General features: G+C 47.7%; 7 protein-coding genes across 7 annotated transcripts; 1 reads left to right on the top strand and 6 right to left on the bottom strand.

The window, feature by feature from the left end:
- Window positions 1-423: 423 nt before the first annotated feature.
- Window positions 424-1,048, bottom strand: FPSE_10924 (uncharacterized protein; the record flags this gene model as incomplete). Its single annotated transcript, XM_009264041.1, has 2 exons — window positions 424-780; window positions 836-1,048. 2 exons carry the CDS (start codon window positions 1,046-1,048, stop codon window positions 424-426), a joined length of 570 nt encoding a protein of 189 aa, XP_009262316.1.
- A 3,473-nt stretch (window positions 1,049-4,521) lies between these two features.
- FPSE_10925 (uncharacterized protein) lies at window positions 4,522-6,276 on the bottom strand (the record flags this gene model as incomplete). The annotated part of the gene is made up of 7 exons (XM_009264042.1): window positions 4,522-4,845; window positions 4,894-4,978; window positions 5,031-5,128; window positions 5,178-5,249; window positions 5,301-5,692; window positions 5,743-6,157; window positions 6,214-6,276. The coding sequence occupies 7 exons, from the start codon at window positions 6,274-6,276 to the stop codon at window positions 4,522-4,524; spliced, it is 1,449 nt and encodes a 482-aa protein (XP_009262317.1).
- Window positions 6,277-7,502: 1,226 nt separating this feature from the next.
- FPSE_10926 (uncharacterized protein) lies at window positions 7,503-8,990 on the bottom strand (the record flags this gene model as incomplete). Its single annotated transcript, XM_009264043.1, has 9 exons — window positions 7,503-7,557; window positions 7,625-8,044; window positions 8,099-8,239; window positions 8,291-8,328; window positions 8,392-8,435; window positions 8,487-8,627; window positions 8,677-8,782; window positions 8,853-8,879; window positions 8,943-8,990. The coding sequence occupies 9 exons, from the start codon at window positions 8,988-8,990 to the stop codon at window positions 7,503-7,505; spliced, it is 1,020 nt and encodes a 339-aa protein (XP_009262318.1).
- Window positions 8,991-9,881: 891 nt separating this feature from the next.
- FPSE_10927 (uncharacterized protein) lies at window positions 9,882-10,388 on the top strand (the record flags this gene model as incomplete). The annotated part of the gene is made up of 1 exon (XM_009264044.1): window positions 9,882-10,388. One exon carries the CDS (start codon window positions 9,882-9,884, stop codon window positions 10,386-10,388), a length of 507 nt encoding a protein of 168 aa, XP_009262319.1.
- Window positions 10,389-11,833: 1,445 nt separating this feature from the next.
- FPSE_10928 (uncharacterized protein) lies at window positions 11,834-13,873 on the bottom strand (the record flags this gene model as incomplete). Its single annotated transcript, XM_009264045.1, has 1 exon — window positions 11,834-13,873. The coding sequence occupies one exon, from the start codon at window positions 13,871-13,873 to the stop codon at window positions 11,834-11,836; it is 2,040 nt and encodes a 679-aa protein (XP_009262320.1).
- Window positions 13,874-16,363: 2,490 nt separating this feature from the next.
- FPSE_10929 (uncharacterized protein) lies at window positions 16,364-19,186 on the bottom strand (the record flags this gene model as incomplete). The annotated part of the gene is made up of 4 exons (XM_009264046.1): window positions 16,364-18,247; window positions 18,297-18,385; window positions 18,432-18,865; window positions 18,954-19,186. 4 exons carry the CDS (start codon window positions 19,184-19,186, stop codon window positions 16,364-16,366), a joined length of 2,640 nt encoding a protein of 879 aa, XP_009262321.1.
- Window positions 19,187-19,789: 603 nt separating this feature from the next.
- FPSE_10930 (uncharacterized protein) lies at window positions 19,790-21,912 on the bottom strand (the record flags this gene model as incomplete). The annotated part of the gene is made up of 6 exons (XM_009264047.1): window positions 19,790-20,528; window positions 20,579-20,852; window positions 21,002-21,307; window positions 21,433-21,656; window positions 21,709-21,841; window positions 21,897-21,912. 6 exons carry the CDS (start codon window positions 21,910-21,912, stop codon window positions 19,790-19,792), a joined length of 1,692 nt encoding a protein of 563 aa, XP_009262322.1.
- Between the last annotated feature and the right edge of the window lie 342 nt (window positions 21,913-22,254).

Here is a 22,254-nt window from a genome sequence, read left to right on the forward strand (position 1 = left end):
CTCAACCCCATGTCTGATATCTTCTTTCGTACCCTGAGCAGGATATCGAATTTCACATTTGCAAGTCCATTTTGTGATCATTTCACTAGGATCCCGATGTTCTGTGTACCGTCTACTTCTTCGTTAAGTCTTGGTGTTTCTAACCTTACCACGATACTCATGATGTGGCCGTGTGATCATGAGCTGCTAAGTCATCTCGGTCGTGGGATAATATATTTCGTCTTGTCGATCCTAGCTGGCTGGTTAGTATTCAACGCAAAAATTGCGGGAATAGCATTACCCAGAGAGGAGAGTTGTGTGGTATTGTAAAGGCGCCTCCCGCTTCCAGGTTATCATCAGATCAGCCCTGCCTGGCTCTGTTAAACATGGCGAATGTGTGAGTTATTCCGTATTCTCGATTCATATCAGGTCGACATATTTCCTTCACGCAAGGTCACTGTCCTGAGTCGGACCAGAACTCGTATGATGTAGGCTCGGCAGGCTTCCCTGCGATGTTCCTCCGCTCTGTCTGCGGACATGATCTGGCAGAAGTACCTCGGCTTCTTTTATAGCCTCGAGGACGCTGAAGGGCTCATTTGATTTTCTAATACGATTGTAGATCTCTTGGGCCTCACAATCTGGTCTGTCGCGGATGGCGTTAAACAGCTCTCGGTATTGTTGGTTCTCGAGCATGAGGGTTTCGCACTTTTTCTTGATGGCCTGGGGGACTGGCGGGGCCTCGTATGAGCAACTCTCCATCTTGGAGGAGCATCGGCTACAGGTCGGTCTTCTACCATCACACTTTGGGAAGCTTTCAGTACTGTTGTTTACTTGACTGAAGATGTCCAAAACATACCTTGGCCTTCTTCCGACGGCATCCCTCGCAGGCTATGGCGACTAGATTCCTTTTGCCCTTGGCCTTTTGGCCCAGACTGTGACTTTGACTTTGACTTTGACTTTGGCCAGCCAGCGAGGACTCTGGGTTGAGGGCAGCATCTTGTCGGGTCGGGTCTAGAATCGGTTGCGCAGGTAGTATGGGAACCAGTTTCCTAGACCCTTGAGGTTCCATAGCAAGACCAGAGAGCCGGTTTAGTTTAAGCAAACCATGTGATTTGGGAGCGACATTGTCAGAGAATTTTTAGTGAATAAGCAGTTAGCCGCCCACTCTGCGGCAGTGAGGCACCACGTCTATATTAAACTCAGCCGTAATCAAGTCTCCCGGCAGGCTTCGGGCTTGCTGGAACAGAGCCAATCATTAGGTTTCGGGGTTCTGCCGGTGATTGTACTGAATTACAAGCAAACTTCCAAGGAAACCTGTCAATATGACGTCATTTCCAGGGATTAGACTTGACATTGACAGGTGGATAGAATCCCACGTCAGTTGACAGGACCTCTCTCCAACTTGGAGCGATACTTCATTATTCTCTCATCTACCACCCGTTTTGCTTCTCCAATATGCTGGATCTATTTAATCGGGAAGCTAAACCTGCCATCTTCACTTGACAGCATATGCGTGGACTGTCAAACGAAACCAGCAATCACCGGCTCAGCCCATCGAGTGTATGTCACCCTCATGTCTCGGCTGGGTGACATACAGTAATGACATAACGCCCAATCAACTTGACCGGCTCTCGAGCTCCGTCGACTTTGATTGGTGTAAGCACGAGCAAAAGGTGCTACCTTTATTCCGTCATATCATCAAAATCCGCTCTCTTCCACTCCCTTTGCATCGCGCCTCCTCGGTACTGTTGACGAATCAAATTACAGATGGCGTCACTCGAGAATACTTCTCTGACGTGTGTACATTACTGAAAATTCCGTGTATTGGCCGTTTTGTTCCGGCAAAAAAACACAAAGCCTCACTTTATAAACTTTGTGCCCACGCAGAGTTCTTCATAGCAAGTCGAGGCGCGTCGTATAGCACTTTGGACACATTGTTTTTGCTAGTTTAAAAGTCATTCAAAACGACCGGGTGAGCTGACAACTTGACTCTTCACCAACTGCCTGCACTGCCACCCGTTATGTTGTAGATTGTAACACAGGTGGGCTCCTCATTCAAGGGTGGACAGATCGATATTTTGGTTGCAATCGACAACTTCAAACTTGTCCACAAACTTCGATCCACTTAACCAGCCGTCTGTTAATTCCAAATAAGGCAGGTATCCCAGCTGATAATTTTATCTTGGTGTCATCACTCAATGCCCAGACACCTGACTCGCTAGCCGTGAGGAACTATACAAAAACTAATGTTCTTGATACTGACATCAATCATGAAAAGAGACATCTTCCCTCCGACGCGTTCATTACGCGAATACGGGCAGTTTTACTGTGAGACGCCAACCCGTGAAATTGATCAAGGCCGACATGTCTCCGGTAGTCATCCCTGTTCGAAGTGAGATCTTCATTCACCGTGTAGTTCATGTACCGACGAACGACTAGACTAGGTGAAAGCTCAGACGATATCCACCGACAAAATCCGACGTTGTGCTTCTATTGTCAGTTGTCTACTCAATTGAGGACGAGCAAACTGTATCCATATCTTGACAGGGAGTGGTTTCGGACATACAGGGCCTTTCTTGTGCAAAACCCTCCATTTGCCGGGATGAGGCTCTCAGACTCCTTTCGATAGTTGCTAGAAGAAATTAGAGACCCTGGAAAATGGCCACAGAAGAGACCGGTAGTGAGATTTGGATATTAAAGCTTTCAATTTACACTATTTCCGATACTTCGTCATGGCGCAGGGATATGTGGAAGTGATGGTATCTCAGATAGTGCTTACAATGCGGTCTGAACGGGTTGCCATTATAACCTGGAGGTGTTGCAGCCTGTCTCACATTCGGGCTGAAACCTACAACGAATAACAACATGGCCAGCTGAAAGAAGAAGAAAGACAAAAACAAAGAAATACTAAGTTTCACACATCTTGTGTCATCCGATGTCAACAGATGGTGCTTAGAATGTAAGCTATCCATGTCCCAATTACGCCAGGCGTGAGGGCGTACCCGGTAATCCATGATTCATGGAAGTTATAAGCATCCCCGTGCCATGTTTTAGCTCTAACAGACCACCAATCGTACGTTTTATATTCAATATTGAATGATGTGCTGTGATACATTAGAACGGAAGTCTCGGAGTAATGCAATCTAATTAGGTTTTGAGTATCTCAGCCACCTAATGGCATCTTAATTACTTTGCAAGATTATATTTTAAATTATCCTGGAAAGTAATTAGTTCCCGACACTTAATCACTGTTATATTAATGCTCCTAATTTATGTTGCTTCATTAAGTTTACTACTCACCATTCTATATCATCTTCATGTTGGCCGCATTTTGAAGCCGACGCCCACCGAATTTTGTCAACATTCAGGCAATTTCTACATCCCGGATCTTCTCAATGAAACTTCACGGCAATAGGGGAATGCCTGGTTGATCTTCACAAGGGCTCACCACCTTGGTTGGACAGAAAATACATGGTTACAGCAGGGAATGGCAAGTGTGACCTTGGTGACAGTGAAACCTTCAAATAACTAATTCTGATGGGTCTTTGGTGGTTATATATTACTGTTCCACGGGACGCCACCGAAGAGCGTTCGAATCGTTGTCATTCGCGAAATTGAGCGTGGCGATATGCAAACTGGTGTAGCCCCTGAAGTCAACTTTGTACGGACAGATATGTCTTCAATAACATCCACTGGAACATCGTTCAAGAAACCATGTGATCCGTTAATACAGAGCTTGACACTTACCGTTTTCCACAAAGCTGCTATCATTGTACCACCTACTCGGTCAAAACCTCTATACAAGTTCTTTCACGAAGGCAGTGTCCAGGTAACAAAGAATGTCTTAGTTGCTTCTCGTGCAGTGAGTGCCACTCGACTTCATCAACTTCGCTTGTTGTTCGGCCTAGGGACCCTTTCGTTTTCCCATGGACCACTGAGCCAAGGAACCACTAGCAAGTATTGGACATTCAGGATTTTTACAAGCCCCTATATCGATAAGAAGATTACTTCGAGAGCCATGCAATTTCGAAGGCTATTGCAGAAAGACTGATTTATAGTCTTTGCGTACCGGCTGCATCCACCATGCAAATGAGATATATGGACACCTGATAGACAATCCTGTATCGTTGACTGAAAGGCTGCAAGCACCTGGAAGTCTCGCACCTCTATGAGTAGACCATAAGAGATACTAACTAGCTATCTTCGCTTCGGAATAACCTCGAATGAAACCTGTACTATGAGATAGTTGGCCATGAGAGATGAAGTCGAAGTTCGTGATGCTTCCTTCAGGCTTGACCGTTTCGTATCCACATGAGAGGCCAATGAGTTATTAAGTATATTTCGATTTCGTATATTAATTAAAACGTTATATCATATCTGTATTTTGCCATAATCCATCATTTCAATGGACTACCAACGCCCACAGCTTGCATATGAACACATCATCATATCTCAACGTTGCATCATGAAAGAAAATAGGACCAGATTTTACAAGCATCAGTTACACGGACGAACCGTGACCAGCCAATCGAAGTCCGGAGATCAGTACTTGAACCGAGGTTGATCGGTACCAGCTGCACGCTTGTTTCTCCAGACGTAGTAAGCATGCATACCGAGGCAACCTACAGTCACAAAGAGAAGCAGACCGGCGTTGACCCAGTGACCGGTGGGATAGCCCTTGGCCGCTTCGTCAGCTTTGTAGATCCAAACGCCAACAATTTGTCCAGGGGCGCCCATGGAGATGTTCAACGCAATAGCCAGACCGATGGCAGCTGTAGAGTGCAAGTTGGACGACAACCAACCTAAGAGAGGCGGAATACAGGCAAACGAACCGCAGGCTGCAACTATAAGACATCCGTAGCGAGGCTAAATATGGTCAGTAACTGTTTGAGGGCAAAATCACACAAGACCTACGCTGTAAGAATCAGCAGGGAGCGATGCGGAAGCAATAAATCCCACGGCCCCAACCAGGGAAAACACTGCAGAATGAAGTGCACGACTCAGAAAATGTCAGTTTCGATAATCACATATTACATGACTTCAGCACTCACGCATTGTACTTGTCCGCAGACCATGAAACAAGTAGTGTCACAACATAAGCCGCTGCGTAAGGAGGCACGGTCATCAGTTGGGCTCGGAGATCCGCAAACTAGAAACAGTTAGTAGGAATTGCGAGTGGCTGTAAATCATGTACATACTCCTAGACCAGCAGTAATCGAAGGCGTGAAAAGCGACAAACTCGAAAAGGGAGCTGAAATGCCAAAGTAGATCTGTCCATATTAGCGAAGAGTCGTTTAGCTGCCAAGTATTGAACCACATACCAAGTAATGGCACCATAGTCTCCATTCCAAGATGGTCGACTTTGCGTCCTCCCATGTCATGGACTTGCTATCACCGTGCGATCCTTGCTCAGCCAGTCGATAAGCTGCAACATCCTTTTCTTCGGCCGAGAGCCAGCTCGCCGACTCGGGGAAATCGGGGAGGCAGAACCAGACCAAGAACGATGATAGCACAGAAGGGATGCCCTCGAGGATGAAAAGCCATCGCCAACCGGAAAGTCCGTGTACTTGGTTCATGTGGCCAACGCCGTATGCAATAGCACCACCAAACGCTCCAGCCAGGGTAGCTGATGCTAAGATGGTTGCAACTCGGACTGATCGTTCCTCGGGCTTGTACCAGAAAGTGAGATAGTAGACGAGTCCCGGGAAAAGGCCTGGATTGGTTAGATGAGGAGAGACTTGTGAACAGCGTTTCAAGACTCACCAGCTTCGAAAACTCCCAGCAAGAAACGTAAAACGGTCACTACAGCAAAACTATGAGCAGCACCAAGACAGATGGTAATTGTTCCCCAAGAGAACATGAGAAAAGCAATCCATCTGCTGGGTTTCATCTTTTTGAGGAAATAATTAGATGGCACCTCGAATAGCGCATAGGCGATGAGGAAGATCATTAGTGCAATTGTGAAGTCATAGTTAGACATGTTTGTCTCGGAGAGAAGATCATGACCCGTGGTGTGATTGAGGACTTTGGCATTGCCAATATTGGAGCGATCCAAGTAACACAGCAGGTAGATACCTGCGGCCAACGGAATGATACGAGCATCCTGCTTGCGCACGAGAAGCTTCTCAAGAGCTGGATCGACTGCTGTAGTGTTCTCAAGCCGAGAATCGGAGTTTTGCTTGAAGAGAGTCAGTTGGGGTTGCTCGGAGAGTTAGAGGTTTGGGGTAGTGCCACCTTTTCGTCTGTCTGAGAACCAGCCATTTCAGGATTGGCATCAAAGTCGGTTCGCGCAGCCATCTTGAAGTTTACAGACGAAGAACTTGAGGGACAAGAAGGGATCCCCTGAGTAAGGATCTAGAGAAAACTCTTGCCTGTAAGGTGAAGGATGAGAAGAGAGGGGAGAGAGACTTAAGCGAGGTCCAAGGATTTGCCCATCTCATCTCGCGGTACAGCGGGAGGGAAACTGTCCCCGCATTCGCTGCACCTGCACCTACGGCTTGACCAGATTCATATAACGATCTGCATCGTTTCATGCGGGGTTCATGGTTCTCGGTGCCGGTCTCCGACGCCGAGTTCTCTAAACCTTAGGGGTCTAACTAAGCGGTGAGAAACATGTAAAGAGAAGTCGTTGAATGGTCCGGTTCAAGATGTGTACAAATTGAGTTGTGGATGTTTTGCCAGGGAGATCATCACAGGCCCTCTAGCGGTGTGGAGTACTGTTACCGTCGCTAATTCCCCAACGCCAAGTCCCCTAAATATCCGACACACAAGCCACAAGTTCGCCATAGCTTTTGGAGTTGAAGTTGACAATCACGACCTCGAAACTAAGATCAACAACCAAGAGATGGTGACCAAGAGTAATGAGGTTCGAGGCTCATATCACCAGAGTCTTTTCATGGCACAGGAAGTACATTGTATCAATCTTTGTGAGAAGCACTAATGTTGGAAACTTATGTTGGACTATCACGGAAGAGGGCATGTTGAAAAGAACAGCCACACTCAGAGACCAACATCAACAGACATATTATTTAATAAGAGAAGAAAAAATATAATCAAAAAAAAGAAGATCCTAGCAACTACTCGTTTCGATCGAGCGACCTCCGGGTTATGAGCCCGGCTATGTGTGCGTTAGTAAAGAGTCACTATGAGACGCTTGAGATAAACATACCGCGCTTCCACTGCGCCAAGTTGCTTTCTTGGATGTGAAAACGCTGTCGTAATTTGGTCTATACATTCAATACATTCTGTGCGGTCTATCAGAATGAGTCACGGATCCTCAGTGGAGATTTGCCCTGAGTGGAGTGCAACATGTTCTAGTCAGGGTAAGGACAGGACGAAACGAGACGAGTGGATCATGAGCTCAGTTCAGCATGTTGGACGTTTATCGCGAGATATGAGAATAACCGAGAACTTCATCATGTGGAATTGGCACAAAAGCTTTCACTAACTGGCATCCGTGATGCTTAGTACCAGTTTGGCTACCCATATCTTAATATCAACTGCTAGGCATCTTCTCATGGAAGTCACTTGACAGCCTGTGCCTTTTCCTCTTCAGGCTTCTGGGCATAAACGACATAGCTAGAAAGTGAGTCAGTCTCAGCATTACATCTACTGGCACAGAATGCCAAACCACAGGATTACTTACTAAGGCCAGTAGCCATGCATGCGAGGATTCTTAATCTCCTTTCTCAAGAATGCCAAAAAGACAGCGACCTCAGCATCTGTCCAGCCAAGTCCCTTCTGGAACATCCTGGTCACCATCGCCTCAAGTCCCTGCAGGAGATTTTCCATCTCCCATGCTCCTAGTAGCTTCATACGCGGATCTTTGGGCCATGGGTTGAAAGGAAGTTTAAAAACTCGCTCTGTAACATTGGTGTAGCCGCGCTCTTCGAACCAACCTTTCCACTTCATGGGGTCTGTGAGGCAGGCGCCGAACTTGGAGGAACCCTGCTCCATCATGGTGGAGAATTTGCGTAGGTAGCTATCTTCAGGGATTGAGTCGTCATCGCACCCGAGAACCCCGACAATGGCCTGGAACTCTACCCAGCCTCCGGGTTGGAGGTGTCTTGCCCGCAGTCAGTTACTCCAATACACTTTAGCAAGATATGGTTGCACTCACGTGTAAGTTTGGTCAATCAACGCTGGCCAATCTCGAATTGCGAGCAGGAGATCTCGCGAGAAGATAAAGTCAAAGCTCTCTTCTCGCCATGTCCATATTCTCTCGATATCATCGACCTCGAAGTGACAGTTTGGTGGAACCCTGGAGCGACTTAGCCTGACACAGAATGAAGTCACAATGGTATTCACTCACCATCCAGGTTGTGTTGGTGCAACATCAGTGCCAATGACCTAAGTTCCTTCAGTAACCTGTCTTCAGACATATCCAGACGTGATTTTCCAACGATAACTCACCTCAGCAGACGTGAACTCCTCGGCCATCTCGATGGACCATATACCTAGAGTCAAGATGTTAACGACGCGGTCTTTTTGCCCGGGGTAATACGAACCTGTGCCGCAGCCAAGATCAAGAATTCTTTGAGGACTGTTTACGGGCGCTAAGTAGCGAGTTTTCCCAATCAGAGCGCAGTACTTTGCATGGCACATATCGATGCGATCAAGCTCAGCCTCGTCCATTGGGAGCCCATACTCTGTTTGTGGCATCAGTGGAGATTCTGTGGATGTTTCAATATAGCTCACCTTCTTTACCATAGACGGCATAAGTCCTCCCCCCTTCAACTTTGCCCTGTAGAACAGACGACGTGAGAGACGTCAACGAGGAACGTTCGCTGTCTGTATCAAAGGTCTGTAAACCAACGCATATTGGTTAGTCGGTGGAGACAGCAGTTTAAGCTGCATCAGAATGGCCCACCAACCTCATCATCCGCGATAGGCTGCAGAGCCTAAACAGGGTAAGCCGCTCGTTAATTCAAGATCCCTTACGGTAGACTAGGCCGTTCACTTACATGGTCAGGCTGGATAACCTCTTCTTGGTTCTTGCGAGGAGAAGACATGATCGAAACTGTTGTGTCCAGATCGTCTGTGCACCGAATGATCAGGAGTGGACATTTGAGAAAAGGGCATGGGAGTTCCCAGCACTGAAGAACTGCTCCAATCCTCGCCACTACGATTCTACCAGATAGTGAAATGCCAAGTCACTCTATCGGGTCTACAACTCCATCCGTCTGTACATTCAACTGTGCCGCGTCAACAATCCCACTTGTCAAAAGAATAACAGTTTGATTGGGCCTGACCTGCAAGGTTGAGGCATTTTGCCAGGGGTAAACGGCCTCGGCTCAATGCATATCCGCCGGTTAAACCTGTGTAACAAGCAAGAAACTCGCATCACCACTGCCATCAACTGATATCATATTAAATAGGGCTTAGCTTTCACTTTACCCCGCCTGTTGGTTCTGTTAAGTAAATATTGCTACGTTAGCATGGTGTCAAAGATATGCGGGCGCAGAGACCATCTCCATAAATCTGCGCAAATTCTAAGACACAGATATAATAGATAGCATCTAACTACCTCTTGATACTCTTCGTCTAGTAGATTCTGAAGCTCAGTATGGTTCACCCCAAAGCTGAAAAGGCACTGCAGGAGGCCAAAAGGCTCCTAGCTCAACTAGAATCGTACGACGACGACCCCATAACTCACCAAAATGTCCTCAAGTAGACAGAGGCCGTTCGCTTAGCGATCCAGTCGCCCATGGACCGCATGACACATCTGATGGAGCAAGTCAGTTTTTGTGGTGCCTTTCATACCATAATTGGGGTTCGAGCTTACCATGCCATGCCGGCAGATGGCAGCTCAATTACCGCAGAAGAATTGGGACGGATTACCAATGTGGCTATGACGGTGATCGAGAGAGTGTATCAGGGTCGCCATCAGCCATGGTGTTTTCATGGAGACAGCACCCGATACTTATGTTCACAACGACTTATCACGAATTCTAAACCCAAGGGGTCTGGGGTCTTTCTTTCTCATTGTTGTCGAGTTTGGTCGTGGGTTCATCCGTTTAGCCGACTACTGCGAATCGCACCAGCCAGAAGATATCTTTGATTTGACCAAGTCTCCTGCTGTGTACTCAGTCGGAAAAGAACATCTCGGGAAATCTTACTATGAGCTACTGGATATGGACCCTGACCCTGAGCGTCGCGAGCTTTGGAATGCCAACATGGTCGCTGTTGACGAGTTGATGCCAGTTGTTGGCATGTTCCCATTCACTACACTAAAAGAAGAGGTTGAGCAGGACCCTGATCGGCCATTCTTAGTTGATATCGGTGCGAGTCGCGGACAATCATGCATTGCTATTCGCAAGGACATTGGCGATGCCTTTGACGCCAAGTTACCCTGCAAGACCTTCCTGGCGTTATCAATACCATGGATCCAAAGGACTATCAGACTTTGAGTTGATGACCTATGATGCATTTACACCCCAGCCTGTCAAAAGTATGTACTCCCATCAAGAAGCCTAGATCTCCGGGTATCTACAAGTCTTAACGAATACTGCTAACATTTTTCGTTCAAAACAACAGATGCCCGTATTTACTTCATGAGCCGTTTCCTACATGATTTCTATTCCCCTGTATGCATCGAGTTCGCCAAGAATACCGCGTCAGCCATGGGCCCTGATTCTCGCCTCATCATATGCGATCAGTTAATCCCCGACACCGTAGAGCAACAGGAGAATGTCGATCTCTATTGGCTTGACTTGTCTCTTCTTTGCATGTCGGGTCAGGAAAAAAAGAGGTCCGAATTCGAGGAGATCTTGGAGGTGGCAGGTTTGGAGCTTGTCAACGTTTATCCCTCTGCTTATGGTTGTACTGTTATGTTAGAGGCAAGACTTAAGAGATCTGGTTAGTTGTGAGAAATAAGTTGGAATAATAGCACAAGATTGCGCTATACTCATAAGAGTTTCTTTATCTTCATTAAATATTCAATTATACAAACGACCTTAAGGAATAGCGAAATCTCGCACAAATGCCAATATATTAATGGACCATGCACCTTCGCATGTAACGTGTCATGCCAAAAGCGATGTCCTCTTGCTCCGCTCTTTTGATTGCCAGGTCGCTTGGATATTGAAATACCGTATGAATTCAAGGTCTCATGTTGCTGGCAGGACAACCCAGTCGTGACACAGCATAATCATCCGAGCTTCAATCACACACTCGCCTCATCATATGCAACCTTAGCTCGGACTCTTGTCCAATCTATCTTCGCATTAGCGTGATAGCTCAAAGGCCAGGGATGTCGTGTTACCTGCATCACCATCTCACAAACACGGGTGCGATAATGTCACCTGCGTTTTGCTACAGCCACCATCCCGTGTGAGCCTAAACTCTAAATATGGAGGAGGGCCAACCTGGTTCCCGGTTCTTGGCTTGAAATCAATGGTTAGCGTGTGACATTGAGAAAGTGACAGGCGGTTCTATTCTTGGGCACAGATATCAGGAACATCCTAGCATCGTCTGGTTATCTAGAATACGGCATTTCAGTTTGACTTTGGTAATAATCACTATTAGAAACTAGGCACATATACTAAGTTCATGATGCTACAAGGGTTCCTCTACGTAATAAATAAGGTTTGTCGGCACTTGAATTTCAGTACTCTAATCTTTAAGCCAAACAAGAACGGGGGCTTCATGCACGGTCGACACTATATGTGAAATGATGTATACGCTGTATTTAGAGAAATTCTAGTAGGACGTGATGTCGCTTGATGTATCCAGTTGTAGGATAAGTGTGTAAATATATACATAGAAGATCATAGTCTTATGATCGTCGCCCAAAATGTACCCTGATTACATAATCCCACAAAGAAAATATTAAGTCTTAGGATTGATTAGAAGATCAAACTGTCACCTTAATCGTGCTAGCAACACTGGGCACTCCAGCATTGTTGAGGACGAAAAGCATCCAGTATCCTGGTAGCGCAATACCAGAGTCGTTGGGGATCTTGAACGAGTACTTGTTGGTGCCAGCTCCTGTCAGCGCCAAGGGAATGCGTCGCTGATCAGTGTTGACAGTGTGTGTGGCAGTGCCGTAACGGATCAAAGAGGCACTCTTGATGGCGCTGTTAGCGGTAACTGTGATGGTGCTGCCGATCTTGGCAGTGTTGGCTGAGACAGCAGTGATCTTGGGGCGGGTAGCAAGGTTGCCGTTGCCATCGAGAAGGTACTGGGGAGTGTAGATCTGAGCGTCAAAGTGGTTGCTGCTGCAGCTGCCGCAGAGGCCACCACCACCGTTGAACACAGTAGCGTCTGGCAGCAGCAGAGACATACTGTGGTAGGTTCGGGGGATGGTGTTGGGCTGTTGAGTCTTGAACTCGTGGGTGGTAGGAATGTACATCTCAGGGGTGAGCTGAGCGTTGGTGTCGGTGAAAGGGTTGGAGTATGATTGTCCACCGGTGATGAAGACGTTACCATCAGGGAGGACAACAGAAGTGTGGAAGACACGAGCGTAGTTACCAGCGCCATTGTTTCCGACAAGGTATGTCTGAGCAACAGCTCCTGGCTCGGCAATAGCAAGGACATGAGCGTTAGCAGTAGCAGGAGCTTTCTGGTAGCTAGTGGCACCTCCGTAGGTGAGAATCTTGCCATCGAGGGCATCGTACATGACACAGTTACCGTTCATTGAGTCAGGGTCGACTCGCCCGTTCTTGCGTCGTGTTCCAGCAGCCTTGGTATCACCTTGAGTTCCTCGGGCGGTGTAGTACCAGTTCATGGCTGTGCTGGGTCCAGCCTGGAAAACACTGCCCTTCTTCCAGCCAAAGAGCCAAGCGTGGTTGTCAGCCTTGTAGACACCCTCCTTATCCTTGGTAAGCATAGGACCAACAAGGCACTTGGGAAGAGAAGTCCAGGTTCTAGCCTTGGGGTCGTAGATCTCGCCGTTCTTTCCGCCACGGGGACCACTCCATGAGCCACCGATAGTGAAGACACGTCCGTCAGAAGTGGTAGCAGATGACTGATAACCACGAGCAATCTGCATGTCAGGACCAGGAACCCACTCGCCGTTAGGGTTGAGGATGGTTGTCTTCTTGGCATCGTTGCCACCAGTAACAACAATTTGTCCTTCTCCATCCATGGAAATACCGGGACAGAACATGTCGTGCTTGTTGTTGGTGACATTTCGGTTAGAGATGACGTTGGTCTTGGGATCCCAGATAGAGGTCAGAGTGAAGCCACCACGGGGGTTGGTACCCTGGAAAGCATCATATCGGTAAGCAGACCAGATGACAACCTTTCCAGATACAGGCTCGACGGCACCGGCGACAGGAATGACAGGAAAGTCGAGAGTAGGTCCCCACTTGCCAACGCCGTTCTTGGGAGGGTTGTACTTGAGGGCATTGTAGACAACAAAGTCGGCGATGGCAATCCAAGGATTGTCGCTGTTTACGTTAGAAAGAGCGACAAATCGAAGGTATCGAGCAGGCTTTGTCTCAAAGTTTGTGATGACGGGGTATTTATCTCCCCAGTATGTTCCGAAGGCAACAGGAGAGCCCCAGTTAGAACCATCAGAGCTAAGGTAGACTTCATGACGGCCAATCCAGTTACGAGTGTTGCCATCCTGGCGAGGCGTGATTTGCAGACCACTGACATACTGAGTCTGCTTCATATCAATGACGATTGAGTGAGGTGGTGGTGTGTTGGTTGTTCCATAGGGAGTCTGCCAGAAGGTGTCCTTGCTACCATCAATAGCATTGCCACAGGGGTGGTTTGATGCCTGGCTGGAGCATCGAACAGTCCATCCCTTACGATCAATGGGATTAGATCCTACAGGAGGAGCAGCGGCGAACTTGCCAGGCATTTGCCCTTGCTCCTCAGGTGGAATAGCAGTGGTGCCATCGAAGAGGGCACCGAGGCACAAGGCCAAGGTGTAGAAAGATTTCATTGCGAAAGAGAGAGGGAAAACGAAAGTGGCCAACCCGAAACAGTTCTAACCAAGAGTAGCAACTTGGTAGAAACAAGGCTGAGAGGAAAAGAAGGGATAAGAAGAGAGAGTGGGAGTGAACGAGCAGTTGAGGAGTAGCCAAGGAAACATCAAAAGCGGCGCGTAAACATATTTATCTCTTTATTCCAAATGGGATTTTGAACTTTTCCCATTTTGCTTTGCAAACGAGACACCCGACTAGGTACATTGATCCAATGCACTATTAGGGTATAATACGGAGTACTGTATAAACATATGCGGGTGACAGAGTACATCTCGCACGCTCACGCCCCTCCTTCACTGGCCGGGCGTTACTCAAGATGGACGAAAAGGCTCTGCACAGGATGACAGCACACGAGCCAAGTCAAGTCAAGTCAGTCGGGTCCCTAAGGCAAGGCCCGTTCAGTTGAGGCGTCCAGGGCTACAGATAATCTAGTGCGTGCATGAGGGCTGTGCACCACGTTTCGACGAAACTGCATTATGTCTATTGTTATGGATCATTGTCTCCGGGTGTCAGAAAGATTGGCAGCTGGAGGCATATCAGACGATATTAGAAGATCATCTTGTGCTATTTAGACCAGGCTTTGAGGCTGTTTATTTTTGTACCCCAATAATTAGGAGGCCAACATTTCTGCCACCCAGTAGGATGGGTCGGTAGCGAGTGAAAGTGTCATATTAGCCCCTGGTAGCTCCTTGTAGGTCTGTGATCTGGACTAGTCTGTGGGCTACAGGCTTTGCAGAACCCCTGTCAGCTGAAATGAACAAGACCAATCGCTGCTAATTGTTTTTTTTGGAGACGCAACCACCAAGACAATGGCAGGAGCGTCAAAATCTGGTACTGATCTCGGGAGAGGGGGGAAACGACAAAGCGGACAAAAGTGTTGGGCCGGTGCCTCGGCCGGTGTCTCACTTGACAGGGATGTTTTCAACTGCACTCTCTGACTCTGTAGATTTCGATATCTAACTGTTGTATGAATGACGAGCATGGGGCGTGATGACGTGAGACAGGACAAAAGTGCTGCTCATGTGCTGTGTTGTAATTGAGATTGCTGACTGGTTTGGGCCGTGACGAACTGCTTCTGCTGTCCAAATGTGTAACTAGGTATCCGAAGGATTTGCAGCATCAGCGACTTTCCTCTTTTCATCTTGCTGACACTTTCTTCTCGTTATTGTCACGAATTGAGGCTGCAGTCCTTGCAGATCCAAATGCAAGTCCCTTCGTATAGACCCTGTTTGTGGCGCAATGTGTGCTTTTTTTGGGTAACCAGACTGGCCAAGGAAATGCTTGCACGTTCACTGAAAGTTCTCGCCCAACAAAGATCAACTTGGCGCTGACTCCACTGAATTTTACCCCTGGTCTTGATCATCGGCCCAGACCGACTTGAGTTAGAAGGACCGTTGATTCGCTAGACTAGCCTGGATCATCACGAGGGCCTGTACCAGGTACATACGTCTGGAACCAGAGAAGGAGACGACTATCGCTTCCCTTTATCCGACGTACCGGTGAGCCTGTGCCGTACAAGGCAACGAGAGCGAAAACGCCTGCAGCACCAAGACTAACTTTGATCCCTAATGAGCAGAGGGGATTCTGTGCCTCATCTCGTCAAGTTCCGAATAGACCAAAGCGCCATCAATGACCAAATTTCGACCTTGTGTGACCGTTCCAACTCAAAATCCGCGCTACGGATGATTTACGATAACCAGGGGGCCCCCAAGTGGCGTTCTGGTCACAGGGGTCAGCCAATTTTGTTCCTCTTTAGCTACTATCTAGACGCAAACCCATGTGATCGTTGTCTGATGAGTTCCCGATCTTCCGATTAGTTAACTATTAGTGTCTTCGTCTCTGAACCGCTGCGGCAGAGCGCCCACAATGTAACTCGAAGGATCCAAGACAAACTTGTTCCCCCGCGCGGTAATTTCTGCAGCCGTAATTATCCCATGTCTCAAGGAACAGGCGGAACCCACCAAAATAGCTTTCTTTTCCTTTTCTTTTTTGTAGCTGTCATATTTTGCGGATCTCACCTGCGGTTACGTTTCAAAAGTCTCCTGATTACACAATCGGATGCCCGTCTTGGTCATGACAGGACAGGGGACACCTGGTCAATCATCTATTTATCGTTTGACTTGCCCTGAGCTAACCAAAGCAAAATTTACGCGGGTTTCTACCTCAGGCCGACAAGGTCTACAGTTTAGTAGCTTAATAGTAGTACCTCCAAAGGGGTGTAGTGAGAAGCTACATGCACAACTCAGGGGAATTGCATATTTCTGCTCATGTCAGCGTTCAAATGTACTCGCGATTGGTTCAAGCGTATAATGATTGCATATGCATCGACGCCGGGTCATGAATGAGATCGTCAATGGCGTTCAGTCACAGTTAGCCTGGCCTGTCGTTTGGTGGCGTTCAGCTCATGTTAAATTGAAGATCTATCCATAAACGAGCGGGAGACCAGATCAATCATACGACACGGGTCCATCAACATCGTTGTCGCAGCTCAGATCATCAGTGTAGCAGACAACATCCAGCATATCGCTTGCACCGCCAAGCCATACCCGATATTCACCATTCGGCTTCGGCACCAGCCAATCCTGCGACTCGACATCCCAAACACTCAGATCCTTCCTGGTCAAGGTCAACTGCACCGTCTCACTTTCTCCAGGCTCGATGATCCCCGTCTTCTCAAAGTCACGAAGCTGAATCACGGGAGTCTCGTATCCGGCATCCTCCGGAAATTGGATGTATGCCTGAACTGAAGCTTTTCCAGCGAACTTAGCGCCTGAGTTAGTGACTCGTACTGAGATGGTATAAGCTTCGTCCCAAAGCGCTGGGTTTCCGCCTTGCGCGCCACCCGCACGTGGAATAGCTGTCTTTTGCTTAGTCGAGTAGCCATCTGGGTAAGGGTACTTGGACTTTTCTCCTGCTTCGACAGCCTTCTTTGCATCAGACTCTGAGAGCCAAGAATAAAGGTAGCGCCAAACTGTCTTGAAATTGCTTGGCATGATGGCTTCTTTGTAATCGGGAATATCTTGGGAATAGTCCAGAACATCACTCTTCGCTGACCTTTTGGGAGGGTATTGGGTCAGTGTCGTCATTCTCTTGATGGTCGCGTTGGAATAGGTGAAGTTGGTGTAGCTGAGACCGTGACCGAAAGCGTAGCGAGGTCGGATCTTTTCCTTGTTAAGCCAACGGTAGTCGATGTATAAACCTTCGGAATAGGTATCAGGCGGAGGATCTAGAAAGCCAGAGTCGATGAGTTTGACAACACTCTCAGGCATGTCATCTTCCTTCTTGGTGATGCTATATGGCAAGTGTCCACAGGGAGATGCATCACCGAAAAGAATATTCGTAAGTGACTTGCCAGCCTCTTGTCCGGGAAGATGTGCAACCAGGATTGCCTTAACCGAAGGCAAGTCATGCCACTGTTCAAGTGTGACAGGTCCGACAGTGTGTATCACCACAACAACATTCTTGTATTTCGCCGCCGCTGCCTTGATGAGCGCGTCTCCGCCGTGCCACACGTTCAATTTATCAGCGCTCCGATCGCCATTGTTACCTTCAACTGTGTATGTGTTCTCGCCCGCATCGGAAGTCACGAAAACAATTGCAACGTCGTCGTTGGTCGCACTCGGGACTGAAGGGAATTTATCGGTGTTGTAGAATGCGACATCGTCAGCCTCCTTCTTGATGGCGCCGATGGGATCGTCCAAGTACATGTAGTCGACGGTTCCTGATCCCCAACCTTGACCCAATGTGCCTTTGTTGCAGTTTCTATCGGCACAAGCATTGGCACCATCAGGATTGGTCTGGGCACCTGTGCCAAAGACCTTGAGGGGGCTCTTCTTGCTGAGTGGCAAAAGGTTGCCATCGTTCTTAAGCATAGTAATGGCGTCCTGAGCGACTTGTCGGGCAATCACGTCGTGGTCCTCTTGCACTTGGACGAATTTGTTGACGACTCCCGAGGGCGAGTTGGGCCAAGCTCCAGGGTACAGAGGCCCTACGGCATCATATGTGTTGGTGTCGAAGCTCAATTTGGGAAAGTCTTTGTCTTGTCCAAACTTGTACCAAGTCGCGACGATGCGAGTGGCCATGTCGTTTAGTCTTTCCATAGGAACGGATCCGTTGAGCGTGGCGCGGGTCATCTCGTACATCCATAGTGACCTTCCGAGAAGTGGGATGACTGGGTCACCAGGCATACTCATATCCATTCCAGCAATAGCCGATGCGACGCCGGTGATTTGGGAAAGCCAGTCTGTCATTACGAAACCTTGGAAGCCCAGCTCTTCTTTGAGTAGTGCATTGATGAGGTATGAATGTTCACTGGACATCGTGCCGTTGACCTGATGATAGTTAGTCATTGATTGGGTATTGACAATACGCAGAACTTACTCGATTGTAAGCTGTCATGGTTGCTCCCACACCCGTTCGAACAGCTTCGGCAAAGGGCCAGAGGTAAAGCTCATGCATAGTTCGATCATCTGAAATAATTAGCCAATGACTGATCATTATGCAAGAATGACTTACCAATATTTGCAGAATATGCCGGAGATACAACATCAGTGGTCTGTCGCCTGTACATTTCCTGCTCATTTCCGATGAGATGCTTGATAGTTGAGATCACGCCCTGTTCCTGAACACCTTTGATAGTCTCTCGAGCACCAATGGCTTGAAGAGATGGATCAGAGCCAAAGCCCTCCCAGTTGCGTCCTCCCTTGGGCTTTCGGCCAATAGGACCAACAGCGGGACCAAGCCAGACATTAACGCCCTTTCCGCGCGCTTCCTTTCCGATGGCTACGGCGCGTTCGTAAATCAGCTTCTTATCAAAGGTTGCCCCAGCGGTAATTCCATCAGGAAACACGGTGACGTTGTCAGCTTGTCGGACACCATTGGCTGCATCGTTCAGACACAGCTGAGGGAAACCGACGCGATGAGCAGATCCAGAGTTACCATTGCAAGGACTATGTTGTCAGTATGGAATGAGAGAAAGATGAGGTTACATACCCTGTGTCATGTTAGCAGTTTATCTTTAATAGATTACATTCAGACGTACCCATATAGATGCCTGTACCAGATGTGATGTTGGTCTTTTCAGCCAACGTCATAGAATCGACGAGTTTCTTAGCTTTGGCATAGCTATCTTCCCAATCTTCTACCCATCCACCATAGGGTGCTGGGTAGTATGGTGCAGCGATGAATCCATCTGAACCCTTGGCTGGCGCACCTGAACCCAGGACAGCAAGGTTAGCCAAAGCGATAGTAGCAACCTTTGTGATAGTCATTTTCGCAGTGAATGATGACCTGATCTACAGTCCAAACAACAAGCAGAGAAGGAAGTACTATATTATTATACAGCTCCCTTTTTCTGTCTATGTTTTCACATGTCCAATTTTTAACCGAAGGCAGACTACTTTCCAATTCGTGACTATCGCCGAACATTGAAGTGGTCATGTGCACTCGCGCTGCATCTAGCGCGTTGATTTTCAGGGCCGAATCTTGCTTTCGACCACTCTTTGCCTGTTTTGGAATGCATATTTCAATCATACGGGCCTTAGAATGCCAAAGAGGGTATACTGGTCCGTTGGATGTAACCTGGAAGAAATGCGGAGATGATGATCGTCTCATCTAGTGATCTCTCCTGAACAGTTCAGCTGAATAGATTTCAGTCCCAATTGGCTCGAAATCATAACGCCGATGCGATTATGTAGAATGGGATAGAAACAATCACAGGAAACAGATATGCTTAACCGCCATTACCACCTTGGATGTACCCTTATCTATGACATGCTATATTCGTGGCTGATATAACCGCTCGGCTAAAGCTACCCTGGGCTATATGTCGACGTAGGGCCCTCTCGATTTGTTAACTCAGCTCTGCAGTAACATCAAATTCGTCCATCTTTCTTAGACTTTATCTTCCGTCTTTCCATTCCGATACTCGCCAAGAATGCAACACCGGCGAGCGACGTCGACACAATGAAAGCGTTAGACACACCACACCGGAAAGCATTCCTAACATAGGAAAGCTTCTCGTTTGGGATAATATGCTCCAAGTCGATCCCACCTGTAGCAATGACGGCATCAACGTCAATCTCGCCGATGTCTTTCAGCTTTTGACGAAGTGAGTTCTGGAAGACATTCTGAGATATAGATAGTCCCACAGATCCTCCAAGTGCTTGCGAAATAATGACCAAAACTGTTCCTAGAGGAATGTCTGCAGTACTCAGCACCACTTGAACGGCGGAGACGGGGATTTGAATGGCCATACCAAATCCCGCACCCGCAAGGACTTCGAAGCCGAACCATTGAGCCAAGGATGTGCCCTGGTCGATAGTGTATAGCAATCCCGCACCGGTGGTGAAGATGGCCGCGCCTATCCACATGAAAGGAACATAGTACCCCGACCATGTGATTATGGAGCCGGCAATTAGAGTCGCGACGGTAGTTGTGACTCCATGCGGAAGAATATTTATACCTGATACCTGAGGGTCCACACCCTTGACTGCTTGGAAGTAAAAGGGCAAATGGTACGTCTGCGTCGTCATGGCGCCTTGGTAAAGGGCAGCAAACATGCATCCAAGAAAGACTGATCGTTGAGAAATAATCCGTGGCTTGATCAGAGCTCTGTGAATTGTCAGCTTTCAGTGAGCCCAACCTTGTTGTAGGATACTTACGCTTCACCTTGTCGTATTTGAATGTACGTAAAAAGAATGAGAAGTAGACCAAATCCTAGCAAGCATCCCCAGACGCGCGAATCAGACCACGGATAAACAGAGCCACCATTCTGCAGTGCCAGAAACAGGCAAACGAGAGTCCCCGCAAGAAGACCCGAACTCTTGAGTCCCAGGCCGAGAATCTTTTCTTTGATGGGCTTATCTTTGTCTGGAGCTTCGCCGAGAGACAATGGGTAGTACAATATAATGATGGCAGCCATCAAAGAGCCCAGTGCTTGTAGGATATTAGACGCGGTCTCGTAAGTCTGGTAGGAAACCACTCACGAAGATTGATCCAAAAACAAAATCTCCAAGTCAGTTGCTTAGAATGTGTGAAAACGCCTCCAAGTGAAGGCCCAATGACGGAAGATATACCATACATACTTGCCACGATTGCCAGAAGTAACGGCCGCTTTCTCATCTCGACGATTCTCGATATAATGATCATCGCGCCGCAGAAAACGCCTGCAGCACCAAGTCCAGCTATGGCCCTGCCGACGATGAACACCGGTGAACTCGGGGCAGCGGCGCAGAGTATGGAACCTGCCTCAAAAATTATAGATGACGCTAGATATACCCATTTCAAGTTCCAGAAGGTGTATATCTTGCCAAACGCTGGCTGGGCAGAGAGTTGGGTGAGGAGGTAAGCTGAAGCGTACCAGGCTGAGGTGAGTGAGGTCAGGAAGAACACTATCTTGGTGAGTAATATTTACGTACCAACATCACCAAGACTGTCGAACTTGCTTGTTATCTTTGGGATTGCAGTCGCTTTGTCATGTAAGTGAAGAATGTGGTATGTTGAACACAGGGCCTACCAATAATGCTGGTGTCCAAAGAGATCATTAATACGCCGACCATCAGCGACAGAGTCATGAGAACTAGTGGTAGGCCATGAAGATATGCATCATCTCTTTGTTGTATCTGAGTGTCGGCTGTGTCTTGATGAACGGCAGCCTCACAATCAGCTGTTGAATTTGGTTTCTCGGTTGGAAGGCTGTTTCTTTCATCTTTCTCTGGCGCTGAGAGTGTCTTGCTCCACCTGAAAACTCATTAATATCATTATGTCTTTGAAGTTAACAATCATTACTGACACTGGCTCTTGTTCCATACCCGTGTTGGTCATGGTGTCTTTGAAGTCTGTCGGTAAGGACTCTAAAATCTGGTTGATGCAGCTATTGGCATATCCTTCGAGTTTTTGGGTCATCTTAAGTAGTCCCAGGTAGTCTGTTCTCAACAGAGTCCATCGTTTGAAGTTATGCAAGGACTAAAGGCTACACACCATGTAATACAAACATCATGAGGCTTACATCGAGGTTTTAGGCTATTATGCCCGGTATTACACTCGCACTCGCACTCGCAGTAGTGTCCACTCAATAGAGTAGATAATTGGATGATGTGATATGTCAAATGTTACGTACAGTGAATCGTGTTTCAGTCCTGCAAGATCTAAGCATGGTTTCACGACGATCCGTGACTTGGCCAGAAGATGATACAGAAATATACATGATGCGCCGCGACCGATTAACATTAACTGCCAATTGTACCCATTTATCATAAGTATATGAGTTATTACAAGCCAGGCTGCGAGAGCTTCTGTGCTGTCAGACAAGAGTCTTACGGCAGATTCACTAAGATGT

Source organism: Fusarium pseudograminearum, chromosome 2 (assembly GCF_000303195.2).
Source record: "Fusarium pseudograminearum CS3096 chromosome 2, whole genome shotgun sequence".
NCBI classification, from domain to species: domain Eukaryota; kingdom Fungi; phylum Ascomycota; class Sordariomycetes; order Hypocreales; family Nectriaceae; genus Fusarium; species Fusarium pseudograminearum.